Source organism: Protopterus annectens, chromosome 5.part1, assembly GCF_019279795.1.
Source record: "Protopterus annectens isolate FY-2018-M chromosome 5.part1, PAN1.0, whole genome shotgun sequence".
NCBI classification, from domain to species: domain Eukaryota; kingdom Metazoa; phylum Chordata; order Ceratodontiformes; family Protopteridae; genus Protopterus; species Protopterus annectens.
The window spans coordinates 735,820,011-735,835,843 of record NC_056736.1 but is presented as its reverse complement, the minus strand read 5'-3'; the positions used below and the strand labels follow the sequence as shown (position 1 = coordinate 735,835,843).

The window sequence follows — 15,833 nt, the reverse complement described above, 5'->3', positions numbered from 1 at the left end:
TAAGTGCTTAGTATCTCAGAAACTAGTATGTCTTTTTTTCTCCCCCACAGGACTCTGATAACTGGCATGGCTTCTGGTAGTATTGTAGCTTTCAACATAGACTTCAATCGTTGGCACTATGAGCATCAGAACAGATACTGAAGCAGATGGACATGTGGAAAGCTGAATTCATGCTGAGAGCACAAGTGCTACAGTGACCGTTTTTATCTGTCGCGGAGGAGACAACTTGACTGCATTGGCCTCCGCTGTACATTCCATTACACCCAGCAATAGCTGCACATTGTAGTCAGCAACCATTATACTTGTGTGTTTTTCACAACCGAGCACCAGCTGCTACAAATTAAGCTTGTATCATGTAAATTGTAAGAATTCTGAGATGTTTTGGTAACTATTATTTCAGATATCTCTATTTATTGAAAACAGAATTGTAAAAGAAATCAAATGAAAGACTTTTCGGATTTCTGAGGAACTATGTCCAGTTATGATGTTTTAGGCTACAAAGCTAGACTGCATCCCATTTCCAGCCACTTTTCAAGCTGTGGCAAAATAAATAAATAAATAAATAAATGAGTAAATTGATACTTTGTACTTCAGATGCACATCTTAACTTTAAAGGGATACTTTTGTAAAAGTACAACCTTCTATAAAGAACAAAATGTTTCTTAAGCCACTGCGGAATTGCATATCGCATGTGATGTATACTTGGAATGACGATACAGCAGGTATATGAGGTAAAAGTCATCTGTCAGAAGGCTGCAGCTTGGTCTGAAGGTTTGAAAGTAGGTTTTTAAGTAATTTCCTCATTTTTCATTCATATCAGCTTTTGCTTTTTTTTTTCTTTAGCCCAGAGCCCTTCTGATTTACAAATATCAGTGCTTTCATTTAAGTAAATTAATGTTTACAGAGGTTTGTTCTGTGTCAGACTAGATTCTGTAAACAGACAATTCAGCAGTGCCCCTAGTGTTCTATAAACTTTGCCTTGTGTGTGCGAGATAGGATGGGAGAACAGAATTGGGTTAGACCGACATTCAAGAACATAATTTACATTTCATCAGTTTGTTGGAAACCTCCCCAATGTATCTGTTAGTCTGTTCTTGACCTTTCTCTGAATACCCAACTGTTCTTAAATTGTGTAACCCAATTAATTTGCAGTACTGAAAAGTGTCTTGATTTCCTTTGCCTATTGTTTTAAGTTACTGTCTTTTTTTTTTATAAGTGGTTGTAGAACAGCCTATGTGGCTCTTCAACATATGTTTACCATAGCCATAATTCCCTGTTTGGCTAAGGCACAAGCAGTTTTTTTTTGTTTTGTTTTTAAAGTACTGGTATACAAGCTTTATACAATTTTTCTGCACAGTATATTTATTATAATATACATGCGGAGGTAGAAACACTTTGCTTCATATTTCTTTGTATATTTAGAAACTGTATTGTCATAGATGTACATATTGTGTCAGTAGGGCTATGAGGCATGTAACAGGAATGTAATTTTCTCATTTTACACTCAGTTGCAGTCAGTTATTTAAAAGAAATACGTAATGGATTATTTGTATCAGCACTTTGCACCAGAAACATATCATTATTTATTGACGTGATTCTACTTCTTTGTCCTCCACCTTGTATTAGTAAGTTTTAGCACTGAATTGTTTGTATTTAAAAATTATGGAATCACAGGCAGTTGACGTACTGATTAATTTATTCATCACAGGTCTATAAATGATTTCTTGAGTTTGTAGCTTAGAACTGGGGAGGGGGGATTCTGAACATCTGGAATAAAGGTACGTTTCATCTGGATATCATGGTGAAATATTTTGGATATATAAATTCCTTAATCTATTGTAACCATGTTTTATTGCAAAGATGTAAAATATGCCAGATGTGTGTGTGAGTTGGAAATCAAAACGAAAATAAAATATGCAAAGAACTCCATGACATTTTCCTTTCAAAAATGGAATATTTACTTATAGTCTTTAACTATGTTCTTTTGTATACTTGAGTGGGAATACAACTGTCATAGTATTATAACTGCAGTGTTTTTTGTTCATGCAGTGGCGTACAAGTTTTTTTTTTGTTAGGATTTAACACAGCATTTAGTTAGATATTGAACTTTGTGTACAGTTTCAGAATCTTGTTGAATAGCTGTGTTTAATACGTTGCATCATCCTTGCAGACAGCATCTGAATCTTTTTTAAATACTGTATTGAACATAGTTTACATTTGCCTTCATAATATTGTGCAAGGGTGATTGATAAACAAATATGCAGAGTAGTAGAAAGTAAGATGGGAGATGAGCATATTTGGACGCATCACAACCGACTTGATGTTTGCAGTGAGACAGTCAAGAAGAAGTAAGAGGTGAGGAAGAAGTCCACCTTGTCATTCATTGACTTGGAGAAAGCACATGACAAGGTCCCAATTTTGAGCAGTCGTGCAGTAGTTTAATGTCTCAGAAACAGTGGTAGAATTAGTGCAGGCTATACATGGGGACCCAATGACTCATGCATGAACATTGTTCAGTCTCACAGAGAGGGTCTCAGTGTTAGTGGCTGTGTATCAAGGATCAATTCTGAGCCCACTGCTGGTCAGACTAGTGATGGACTCCATCACCAAACGGGACAAATCAACAAAGTTGCTGTATGCAGACAATGTGGCATTACAGGCAGACTCTGACCAAGAACTTTAGCAAAGGATAGGGAAATGGAATGCAAAACTGAAGGCACTTGGGATAAAACTGAGTACAGATAATGCAGTTATAATGACAGCAAATGGGGGACATCAAGACACTGAGAACTGAGACAGAAGGGAAAAGAGTGGAACAGGTTAGCAGCTTGAAGTATCTCCGTAGGATAGTTGAGGACAAGGGAAACCTGAATGAGGAAGTTGAAGCTAAAATCAGAGAGGCCGCAGCCAACTGGCACGGTGTGGCAGGGATAGTATATGACAAAAGTATGGCAAAGAAAGTGACAAGTAAGGTATATAAACCAGTGTGAGACCAGTGCTACTGTGTGGTACAGATATAAACCAGTGTGAGACCAGTGCTACTGTATGGTACAGATATAAACCAGTGTGAGACCAGTGTTACTGTATGGTACAGATATAAACCAGTGGTGAGACCAGTGCTACTGTATGGTACAGATATAAACCAGTGGTGAGACCAGTGCTACTGTATGGTACAGATATAAACCAGTGGTGAGACCATTGCTACTGTATGGTACAGATATAAACCAGTGGTGAGACCAGTGCTACTGTATGGTACAGATATAAACCAGTGGTGAGACCAGTGCTACTGTATGGTACAGATATAAACCAGTGGTGAGACCAGTGCTATTGTATGGTACAGATATAAACCAGTGTGAGACCAGTGCTACTGTATGGTACAGATATAAACCAGTGGTGAGACCAGTGCTACTGTATGGTACAGATATAAACCAGTGGTGAGACCAGTGCTACTGTATGGTACAGATATAAGCCAGTGGTGAGACCAGTGCTACTGTATGGTGCAGATATAAGCCAGTGGTGAGACCAGTGCTACTGTATGGTACAGACACCTGCACAGTAAAGGCATATAGGAAGCTAGGGGTTATGGAGATGAAGTGTCTGAGATGGCAGGATGCATGGTGAGGGACAGATGAAATAAGGACATCAGAGTAGAAGGTGAGGTAGCTCCAATTGCAGAGAAGGTCAAAGATAACAGAATGCAGTGGTTTGGGCAAATGTAGGAAAGCAGAAGGTAATCTGATGAGAAAGATTTGACACGGACAGAAAGGAGTTGAGAAATTAAGGATGTCCAGCAAAGAGATGGATAGATCGAGAGACCTATAACAGTCAGGCATGACTGTTGAAGAAGGCAGGAGAGTGGCACTGGATCAAGAAAGATGGCAACAGTTGACAGCACCCCAACCACATGTAGAAAGTGAGAAAAGGGGGTTTATTATGATTATGATGATTAATTACATTGTACAAAACTGAACAACAGATTATCTACTTTTAACATATGTCTACTTTTAACATACTGAGACAAAATAAGTTAGAAAAATTCTTATTTTCAGTGTTTATTTGAAAATCATTTAAATTTGGGAGATTTTTCTGAACCTGAAAGTATGTACATAGAACAATGGAGGCTGATTTTCTAGAATTATTTATTTTAACCATGCATGTTCAGAGGAGCAAAGGCCAGTGGAGGCCTGGGGAATAAGGCTCAATTCAAGCTTACAACAGCAGCACATAGAATAAAAATGAGTGGCCTTTGCATAGTACCTCTGCTTCCTTTTAATGGAAGTGGCCCAATATGAATTCTTGGATAAAATGAGAGTTTGCAAATGCTTGTAAAATTAACACCTTCTGCAGCACACCCTCTGAGTTGACTGTAGGTTGCAATGGCGCCAAATAATCTGTGTGGGCTTTAGAAAGTCCTGTGACCCGAATGTGGGAAGTGGCAAGAAACTCATTAAAGGGAGCAATACAAGCTGACATTTTACTTATGCTGGTATATCATTACTAACAGTGGGTGGATACGTTTGTTATTTAATGGAACTTAATTTCTTCTTTGCAGGTTTAATCACTTGAGTTTTTTTTTTTAAATCTGCTTTGTTGAACTGCTTGATCAGGTAGGAGTTTAAAATTGAAGAAGGCAAAATCTGTTTTTCTCTTAAATAACTGAAGCTGTTAAATTTGTTTTATGAATGCTTTAAAAAGCCTCTGATACTTTATCATATTATAGACGGATTCATCTACTTGCTTGGGTAATTCAGAATGTTTGTATTTTTTCTTTCCAGATTTATGTATTTTAGCACTTTTGGAATGTATTAGAGAGGTTTGCAGTTTTTTCATGATTTTCTTTTCTTTCACTGTAGCACTTTCTAAAAACCTTTCTTACTGGTAAACGTTTGCATGTCTACGTTACTGTAACCTGTTATAGTGCTGCCTGCATGAAAATAACAAAGGTTAACAATTTAACGTCCAGTTCAGCTTGTTTTAATGTGGTAGAATCCATAAAGTTAATGACAATTAATGTAGAATAAGAAAATATTGGAACTGGATAGCCATAAACATTGTATACTGTGGTGTACACAGCAACTTGCTAAATGTTGTTGCTAAGCAGTCCTGACAGTAGTGAGCTTCATAGCAGAGGATTGCACTCCTAGCACTGCTCCACAACTCCCGTTATACTTCATCTTGCACTGGGGACTATACACCTGAAGGCCTCTAACTGACCATATCTGAAGGCGTGCCTTGTACTGGCACTAACTGGAAACTAGCAGCAGTTAACACTGAATTGTTTAACTCTGTCTCGGGTGTGCTGTGCTTTATCACCACTGAGGTCTGTATTAAGCTACCAGTGTATTTCTTCATACTGATATATTATGTTAGTGGTGCTGTTGTAACACTGTAATCGTGTAGTAGTTACATCCATTAATTTCCTTGTTGGTGCAGAGGTTAGCGTTGTCACCTCACAGCAAGAGGTGCTCCAGTTTGATTCTTGGATTCTTGGCTGGGGTGCCTTCTCTGTGGAGTCTACATGTCCTCCCTGCATTCGTATGTGTTTCCTCCAGGTACTCTGGTTTCCTCCCACATTCCAAAGACATGCGTATTGGGGCATTTCTCCCTCGGCCTCTGCTGAAAGTGGGCACTGTCCCAATCAGGCTTTCCTGGTAAACAAATGTTAAATAAATAAAATAAATATGAAACTAGCCTGTTTACATCAAAGCATCTCTTGGTGCACCTATGTGGTCCTGTTCATCAGTGACTATTTGTGATACCATAGTCAATAATCAAATGTTGAATAGTTACTTTGCACATACAGCTTACCATAGGTAGCATGTAAGATAGCCATCATTGTAGCTTACAGTACTGGACAGTATATATAATGTTTGGGATGAAAGAAAGACAGCTGAAGTGTTTTCAGTAGAGTGAGCACAATGAACTTGGGGGGGAGGTTAATGGAGGGGCCTAGGGAATCTAAAGGTCCTCCATTAGTGTTTATATCTCACCTGTACAGCTTTTGGCAGTACATTCTATTTTAACTTTCCACTGTGCCAAGCAAGTTTTATTTTTGTTTGAAAGTGTGGCTCCTGAAATGCAGTTGGACTGTCAGAACTGGTTCCTTGTCAGCTGATCCTGACAGTCCAATCGCATTTCAGGAACTACATTTCCAAGTCTGGGTCAGATTTTCAAGCAGTGCAGATAAGTTCTAACTGCTTTTGTGGCTTCCAGTGCTGGGTATAGCTCAACTTTTCTCTTTTTCTTTGCTTAACCTTCAGAATATGTGACTTGGAGCAAAACAAATTACAAAAATCAGTCAAGTGGAATATTTCATATCTCTCAACCTTCCCTGATTTTACCTCAAATTTTTTTTTTTGTAGCAAGTCACGGAGGATTACTGTTAGTAATACCAGACATCAGAGTTGAATTCTATTTTTGGTTTTGAAAATGCAAATTGTTGCAAAACCTGCGTAATTAAAGCAATGTTTAAAAATGTCCCTAATTTTAGGCCTTTATCCCCCCATTGTTTGGTGTGTGTGAGCAAAGAAATTGAGAGATAGACAAGGTTTGTAAAGAACTTTTTTAATAGTTGACAAGATCACCAGCCATTTATAAGAAAAGTGCATTTTCAGATATCTGGTAACATTTTGGGACCCTTAAAGACCAGAAGTGAATAATTTGGGGTTCATTTCTTGAACTAAGGTTTGCATTTATGGTTTCCTTTGGCAGAAGTTTGTAATAGCTTTATGGACTGCACTCTACTGTTTTCTAAAGATTGCCTCTGAGCTGGATTTCTTTAAGTGTAGCAGACTGGCAATTACTTTATTTGTGTGACCTAGTCAGAGATACTTCTCATCTCTCTCTCTCTGATTTTGCATCGTGTAAAATTTGTGTTTTTTCTAGCAAATCATTGTGGACTGCAGTTACTAAGTAATGACAGATATTTGAATTTTAGGCTACGTTTCATAAAAATGCATTTATATATAAAATCAAGTTTGTAACAACATTCCATGTATCTGTTTGCTCTTAGATACATGGAGTGTTGCTTCAAACTTGGTTTTGCATATAAATGCATTTTTTCTGAAAGATGTGTAGCCTGAAATTCAAATGTCTGTTAATACTTAGTAACTGTAGTCCACAATGATTTGCTAGAAAAAACACAAATTTTACAAGAGATATTTTTATTTGATGCAAAATTGGAGAGAGACCGGTATCTCTTCCCACCCCTATAGTGCCTTTTTTAGGCGGTGTTCCAAAGACCAAATTACCACCATAACAGCTACAAACAAATCCAGTCTTGAGGGTCATGCTGCTCAATGCTAGAAGTCTAAATCTCAAAATGCACTCGCTTAAAGCACTCCTTAAAATGGAGAGCATCACAGTTGTGCTGTAACAGAGACCTGGTTCAAGGCAGCAGAAAGCACCCCTGCACTACCCGGCTATAACTCATTCCACACCTTTTGGCCCCAGAACTTGGACCAAAGCTCCAAAAGTGGTGGTGTTTCCATATTCATAAAGGATGCGCACACCACCAGACTGGTAGCCAAACGCATCAGAGATACTTCAGGTGCAGCTAACATTGGGTAAGACAGGGATTCCGGTCATAGCCTGCTATAGGTCCCCAACTATGTCCCAAGACTCACACACCATATTCCTAAGCACCCTTGAGAATATTAGGGTCCAACCTAACACTGTCATAATGGGCGACTTTTAACTACCCTTCCATTAACTGCTCATGTACCAATACACTTGCCCAACATTTCCTGGAATTAATTAATTCCAATGCCCTGGACCAGCTCATTATTACCCCCACTAGAGGTAGCAACATCCTTGACATGGTCATTACTAATATGGGTGACCATTGCTCTACACCAATAGTCAACTCCTCCCTGGTTAGATCTGACCACAAACTAATCACCTTGGAAATCCACATCCCTTCCAACCCCCCGTCCCACCCACAAAGGTAACCACCATGAAAAACGTATCCAAAAGCTAACTTTGGGCTCCTAAAAACAGAGGTGGTTAATTTCACAGCACCCATGCAAATGGAGAATAGTTGCATGATTGCCGAATCATACACCAATGCACTGTACGAACATGTACACAAATGCATGGATCTCGCCATACCCAATAGAACCAAGACACTCTCCTCCTAAAAAGGAAGCCAATCTGGTGGTCCCCTGCCATAAACAAACTCTACAACAGGAGGAGGAAACTGATGCAGAGTAAGGTGAAGTCCCAAAGATGGAAAAAACTCCCTTATCAGCCTCAACAAAAAGTTGAGATCCCTCATCAAATCCTCTAAAGCTAGCTATGAAAACAGAATTGCAGCAGATAGTAAAGACAACCTCAAGGCCTTCTGTAGTTATGTAAAGAATCTCCATGGCAATGCCCAGATTTACTCTGAGCTACTGCACAATGGTACCTCCTATACCGAGCCAACAGATATTGCCAATATACTGGCTGACAGATTCAGTGCCAGCTTTACCCCCCCCCCCAAAGGACCAATCACAATACCAGTAGATTGCCAGGAACCCAGTATTACTGCTGCACAGGTTAAAACAGCACTGTCCAAGGCTAGGAATACAGCTTCTATGGGACCTGACAATATCCCTGGCTGTGTTCTACATGAACTACAGAGTGAACTGGCACTTCACCTGTCTGCCCTGTCCAATCACAGCCTCACCTCGGGCTTTGTCCCTACTGAATGGCACACTGCTACAGTCATCCCTCTCCACAAAGGAGGAGTGACTACAGACCCTGGAAACTATCGCCCCATTAGCCTGACGAGTCTAATATGCAAAGCTATGGAATGCATCATCATGGACCTAATAAACAAGGATGTAGGGAATCTCCAAACTCTGGATCCCACACAGTTTGGTTTTGTGAAAGGTAGATCATGCCTGCTCAACCTAGTCAACTTCTTTGAGTCAGTCACCAGAACTGTGGATGAGGGCAAGGTGGATGAGGGCAAGGTGGTTCATACAGTCTACCTTGATCTGGCCAAGGCCTTTGATACTATTCCCCACTCTGGAATCATAGAAAACCTCACTAAGCTAGGCATCGCCCCCTATATCACTAGGTGGGTTGCAAACTGGCTCACCGATAGAACCCACAGTGTGAAAGCAGCTGACTCCAAGTCAGACTGCCGACCAGTCACAAGTGGAGTCCCACAGGGTTCGGTCCTGGGTCCTCTCCTGTTTGGTATCTACTTCTCTGAAGTTCAGGCCAACATGAAAGGACTCTGGCTGACAAAGTTTGCAGAAGATTGCAAGTTGGGAGCTATTATTAACTCCCCAAGTGATGTTGACATCCTACAGAAAGGCCTCACTGACTGGTGTCAGAACCATGGCCTTAAGTTCAGTGCCATCATCTCCTTTGGGAAAAACCCAGTTCCCATGAATTACCACATTGATGGTAGTCCACTGAACACAGAAGGTGTTATAAGAGATCTGGGAACACAGGTTGACAGCACCTTCTCTTTTGACCACCACATTGCCACTTTGATCAGAAAGTCCTTCTATGTGGCACATCTCATTACTAAGGGTTTTGCATCCAGAAAGAAAGAGGTCATCTCCCTCTACTCTTCCCTCATTAGGCCAGCCATCGAGTACAATGCCCCATTTGGCATGTACCTCTCTAGACACCTGAAACAACTGGAGAGGCCACAAAAGTACCTCGCTAAGAGGATCCTAGGCCTTAAACACTTGTCCTACATGGACAGAATAAAAAAACTCCAACTATGCTCTGTCTCATATTGCCTACTTAGAGGCAATCTCTGCTTGACTTACAAAGCCATGTATGACCCAGCTCTGTTAGAAATGCTACATCTAAAGAAATCCCAATCCCTCCACACCACATGCTCCAGAGACCTCAACCTTATTACCACAATCAACAGAACATGCTGGAGGGACAGGTTCATAAACCAGAGACTGCCCATGCTATGGAAGAGACTTCCAATACATGTCAAACAGAGCACTTACTGGCCCTCTTCAAGATAAATCTTGATGAGTGGATGGGAAATAGAAAACTCACCCTGGGGCTCACTCCAGTGGCTCTACTTGACAGAGACACTGGGAACTAAGGTTGGGTGGCATGATGCCACAGTAATCCTATGGGCTAGGCTTGTATAGGCTCCAGGGCCATTAGCCTAGTACACACCTATGAACCTGTTTAGAATCTGCCCTAAGTATGGACATTTCTCTCCCATTATTTTTTGTTTCTTGAGCTAAGATATTGAGAGCTATAGATATGCTTTTGTGGCCATTATTTTTTATTACAGTCAAACATTTGGATGCATTTAGTCAACAAAATAGCAATAAATGCTAGGTATGTTGGGATCATCTGTGAATTAAAGTGACGGACACTGTTGTGCTATCATTTTAAACAGTGTGGTTGTTGCAATGTATCTGATAGTAACAAGTTGCCCATGATTTGCTTTACTTTCTGTCACAGTTGAACATCAGCAATGTACACAGCAAACAGCTAGTTTTGGACCTCTGGCAGGATGCATGTGAAGGCACCCAGTCAGTGGTACAGTCACATAGAGAGTAGTGTTGCCACCTCACAACTCTTGGTTTTCTGGTTGGGCTGTTGGCTGTCTCTCCTCCTCTGTGAAATCTGCATGTCCTTCCTGGCTCTGTGTGGGGGTTTATTCAGGTGCATTGGTTTTTACCAGTTCCCCAAAGAGTGAATTGGCATTCCTCCAATTTCCCTGAAAGCAAGTATGCACTTGAATTGTGTAATGTGTGTGTGTGTGTGTGTGTTTGTTTGTGTTTGTGTATGTGCAGTCATGTACTCATGTGCGCACACATCTTATGAAAGACCTTTCTTATCAGAAGCACAAAGTTGGCAGGAATATGCATAACTCTCTTGATAACAGTAAAAAAGAAAGGGTTATCAAATTATCTTTCAAAAGTAAGGAAAACCTATCACAGAGCATCAAAGCATTTCTACCATCAGAGCTTTGGGGGCCTGGCAACCCCCTCACCTCGAGCTGTGTGGTATAATATCAGTGGAGTGCATAGAGGGTGACTATCATTTTCTGTGGGTAGGGAGTTAGACACTATATCCAGTTATGGTTTATGTATCCCTGTACTTATTTGTTTTTTTAGTTTATTTCAAAATACTGGACCACGCAGTGGTGCAGCAGTAGCATTGTCACCTCACAGCAAGAGATTCACCAGTTTGATTCTCAACTGGAGTGCCTTCTGTGTGGAGTCTGCATGTCCTCCCTGCATTCGTGTAGGTTTTCTCTGGGTACTCCGGTTTCCTCCCACATTACAAAGACATGCGTCTGGAGTGTTTGTCCCTGGCCCACCACTGAAAATTGTCATTGTTCCAAGTCAGACTTGCCTGGTAAACAAATGTTAAATAAATAAATAAATAAAATAAGTACTGTTTTGTCATCTTTGAGCATTAAATGTGGGACTCAACTTATGTCTTCCATGAAAGAAATTAAGACTAAATTTCTTTCCGTAGTCATGAAGTTTGTTCTCACTATCATTGGATTTGGGGGGGGGGAGCTCTAAAATCCACCTCAGAATACCTAGACCCCATGGTTTCATTCCATTGTTTTACTGCAGTTTTGGCCAGATACAGTGTGGTGAAAGGATGGAATTAAAATCTAAATAGTAAGTCAAGGCATGGAAACGCAAGAAAACAAAATCACCCAGATGGCGTGGAGAAGCTGGAAGGGAAAGCAAGACGTGTGTGAATTGTTACTTTGGGCTATTATGGTGTCATCTTATACCTGTAATGTCTGTATGACATTTACATACTTTTTGCAGTTTAATATTCACAGCTTCATGTTTGTATTTCTGAATATGCACAACAGGAAAAGGATCTGAATTGTCTAGACATAGTAGGGCCTTGTTATTCTGTTGGCTGCCAAAAAAGCAATTACTGGAAAATGGAAATGTATTTGGAGTATCGAATATTATAAAAAAGATAAAAGAAGTGAGGGATCTTTAGAAAAGTGAAAGAGCAAATTGCATAGAAATAAATGGAATTTCTGGAAATAATACATGCACAATCATGTCCAGGAGGAGTGAGGTTTAAGGGGAAGGCAATAATTCAACAATTTATGTAATGTTGAAGTACAAGACAGTTAAAAAAGAAAAATATATATATGATGTATATTGTATGTAAATGGAAACATTTTAAAGTTTTTCTTTTGTGTTAATATACATTTGCATACATCTTAAGTGATAATTTAATAAACGTAATAAAAAGAACCAGAGAGGCAAGTATACCATGAAGTACTTGAGTGGTGGTTATTAATGCTATGTCGGTGGTGCTTTCCCCATCCACATATGTTTTGGATCTGCCATTGACTAGTATGCCTGTGTGATGCTCCAAGGAATCTTTTGAGGAGATGCCAGAGGTCACAGGAGCTTACTGTAGTCTTCCTTCCCTGTGTGCCCTGTTCTGTAAGTATGTCCAGCCATGCTTGTGGAGCATGCTTCATTTTCATATAATTCACTTCCTGTGATTATTGTTGAGACTACTCCCATTGGTGGGATGTCATCATTGTGTTGGGTTGGGACATGTGTTTAAATGGTCCACTAATTTGCATGCTGGTCAGCTTTAGGAAGTCTGTTTCCATTTACCATTTTCTTCCATTTGTAGATGATGATGCCCAATTATTTAAGACTTAGAAGGACATCACATATCCGGGCATAGATGATGCACCGAACAGGGGATGTTTTGTGTGTCACAGGTATGATTGCCATCTGCATGACATCATGTAATTATTCCCTTCAGTACTCCACAATTGATACATTTATAACTCCTGGAACATGGCTGAAAGTCATTTACATACCTACTTCATACTTCCAGCTATGCATTAGTATATGCATACACACTGTTGAGTATGGATTTGTTTATGAATTGTACAGGGTTCTGATATGTGAATTGTACCACATACCAACAGCAACCCTTTGCAACTGCAGACTGCATTTATAAATCTGGCTCAGTATTTTCTAAAAGAAATTAAAGTGAAGTAGCAAATAAAATTAAACGATATTTTATTAATCTGTTTTTGTAACAGAAAATAGTGCATTTCATGGCTAGCAGGATATAATTAAGTGTTTTTACCATGGGCTTCAGTGACTATTTTTGAAGAAAACTTCCCCTTAAATCTTTCCACTTTTGCTTTTGATCATAATCTTCTTCTTCTTTTGGCTTTTCCCGGTTAGGGGTCGCCACAGTGGATCAACTGTCCGCTCATGATTGGCAGTGGAGTTTTACAGTGTCAAGTTGCCAGCCCAGCCTTCCACAGAAGGCACACACACACTCACACCTAGGGCCAATTTAGAGTGTCCAATCAACCTACAGCATGTCTTTGGGATGTGGGAGGAAACTGGAGCACCCGGAGGAAACCCATCTGACCACATGGAGCACATGCAGACTGAACTGGCAAACCTCTTGCTGTGAGGTGGCAATGCTAACCGCTGCACCACCGAGGCTGTCACTAATACTTTAAGAAGAAAATCTATTGATTTGCTTTCTTTAAGGGTAAGTGACTCAGTTTGTTAAAACAAGGACCATTTAGTCTATCTGCTTGTTTTCTCAATCTACTAAACAGGATGAAATATATGGTTGTCTTGATGTGAGCTGTTGCCAGCTATGCCAGGAAAAGTAGGGCAGTGGATGTATAACATATGCCAGCATAGCTAGCTGGAGTTTTGTAAAGAATTATATGTCATTTGTATATGATTTGTGCAGAATGCTTGTGTTGCAAAATATACTTGTAAAGCTGCTTGTGTTAAAAATGTACTCACAGTAGGTCCTGATGGACAGAAAATTAATATACCTGTATGTCAGACTGTATTGTAACTGTTGAAATGAATATATTGAAAGAGAAGTGGTTAATCTCAGTCTAACTTTGAAAAATAGTCTGAAATTAAATTACCTGGTTTAAACCTTAAAGATTGTATTTTACAGTTATGATTGCAGCCAGAGAAGAACTGTCTGTGAAAACCAGGACTAGGAATCCTACTATATTGCCCTTAGGGGTGAAGTAATTGCTACCCTGGAAGAGTGGAAGTTTTTGAAATGGTTTTATAGTGTCCAGATGCTATAACACATCTTAGCAAAGCTCTATGTGTGTGTATTATGACACGTGTGCTAGATTCTGGTTCCACTTCTAGTAAGGGGTAGTGTGGGAACCAGAGTTAGATGACCAGATGCATGTGATGTCATTCTTCAGTCCAGTATTGAAATGAAGTTTTAACACTAGATGAGACAGAAGTCTCAGGGCAGTCTGTTTTTGAAACCTGACAAAGAAGGATCACTCATTCACTTCATCTTGTCTTGCTTTAGAAAGTAACTGGAGAATAGTAATCCTTTAGATCAGTCAGGAAAATATATTGAGATTAGTTGAGTACTGTTTTTCTGTATCTATTTCACTCTATCCATCTGTGTTATTTTTAATATTTCATGTGATTGAAACTCTGGTGTTTATTGTAAGTAGATATTCAGTATGTTCATGTTCATTTATTATTTATTATTAAATATATTTAAACTTTTCATTGTGGCTGGTGTTTTAGAGAATATTTTAACCTTTGAGAGTACTTATATTTATTTGGTGACACTGTGGCTGCTCTTGAAAGCCTTGTTCAAACACTACCATTTGTATTAGTATTAATTTTATTCAGTGTAATTGGGTACCCTTGTAAGAGCCTTATATTAACTGGCTTTGGAGTGTTCTGGTGGCGGTGGAACTACCTTATTTTCTGTACATAGCTGGTAAATCTGTGACAGCCTTTCCCAGGTGTGTGTGTCTGTGTGTAAAAATCAAATCTCAAAGAGTATGTGCGTCATCTAGTTGGAGCTGGGACACAAAGCACTGGTTTCACAGAGAGGGTGGTAGAGAGCTTGGCTTGGAACACTCAGCTGAGGATTCAACTTTACAGTGTGGAGTCTTATTTGTGGACTGGTGAGAGAGAGGGAAACCCAGCCAGTGTGTTCCTTGTACGCTTGTAAGAGAAAATGTGCTTGGTTCAGAGAGTTGCATCTGGAGATACTGTCTGTGTCCATTTTTGTTCCAACTGAATGTCCCATGTGTCTGTAGTGAGGATTAGGACTCCTTGATTACTTGCCCAGAGGAGGGATGTCACATATTGTTGATTAGTGGTGTGATATTAATTGAACTTCTGTAGCTTGTAGGCAGTTGTCACTGAAGATGTGTGTGCTATCAACAGCCAAAAGGTAAACATACAGAGTTTCATTTTCACAACATATTTATTTAGTTATTTTTGTTAGCTTTGTTTAGTCAGGGAAAGCAGGCAAAGATGTCAGCAGAGGATTATGGCAAGCTGGCAAAGAACCAGTTGGCCTAGGTGTGTGAAGCCAAAGGACTGATGCATGCCAACCTGACTAAAGAGGAAATTATTTCAGCCTCAGTCACAGCTGTAGTCCAGACCAGCAACCAGGAATATAACCAGTCTGATGATGGGGATTTGCAGACCTCAGAAAGAGGACCATTCATCTTTTCTTTAGAGGACTTAAAAACCCATCTGGAGTTAGAGACTTGAACTGGAGGCCAAACATTCGGAATTAGAATCAGTGGAGAGACTGTGGTAGTCAAAACAGATGAATTAGAATCGGCAGGGAGACTGCAGCATTTGGACACTGAAGAAAATGAGAGACTGTGGTAGGCAATGCATATGGAATTAGAATCAGCATAGAGACCACAGTGTTTGGAGGCCCTGGCTCTTTGTCAGGTTCATGGAGGCAATGGGGAAGGGAATAACTGAACCTCAGTAGCAATAAAGGTTAGTAAATTTCTTCCACAGTTTACACAGGGTGATAATTTTGATAGTTTTATTCATATATTTGAAAGGGTA

At 39.8% G+C, this 15,833-nt stretch overlaps 1 protein-coding gene across 1 annotated transcript in view; it reads left to right on the top strand.

The window, feature by feature from the left end:
- Nucleotides 1-1,924, top strand: part of NBEA (neurobeachin) — a 4,581,458-nt gene extending 4,579,534 nt beyond the window's left edge. Inside the window, exon 64 of the mRNA XM_044072852.1 lies at nt 51-1,924. Within this exon, the coding sequence (XP_043928787.1) occupies nt 51-141 (91 nt within the window). The 3' untranslated portion in view covers nt 142-1,924. The remainder of the gene's footprint in view (nt 1-50) is intronic.
- Nucleotides 1,925-15,833: the final 13,909 nt, after the last annotated feature.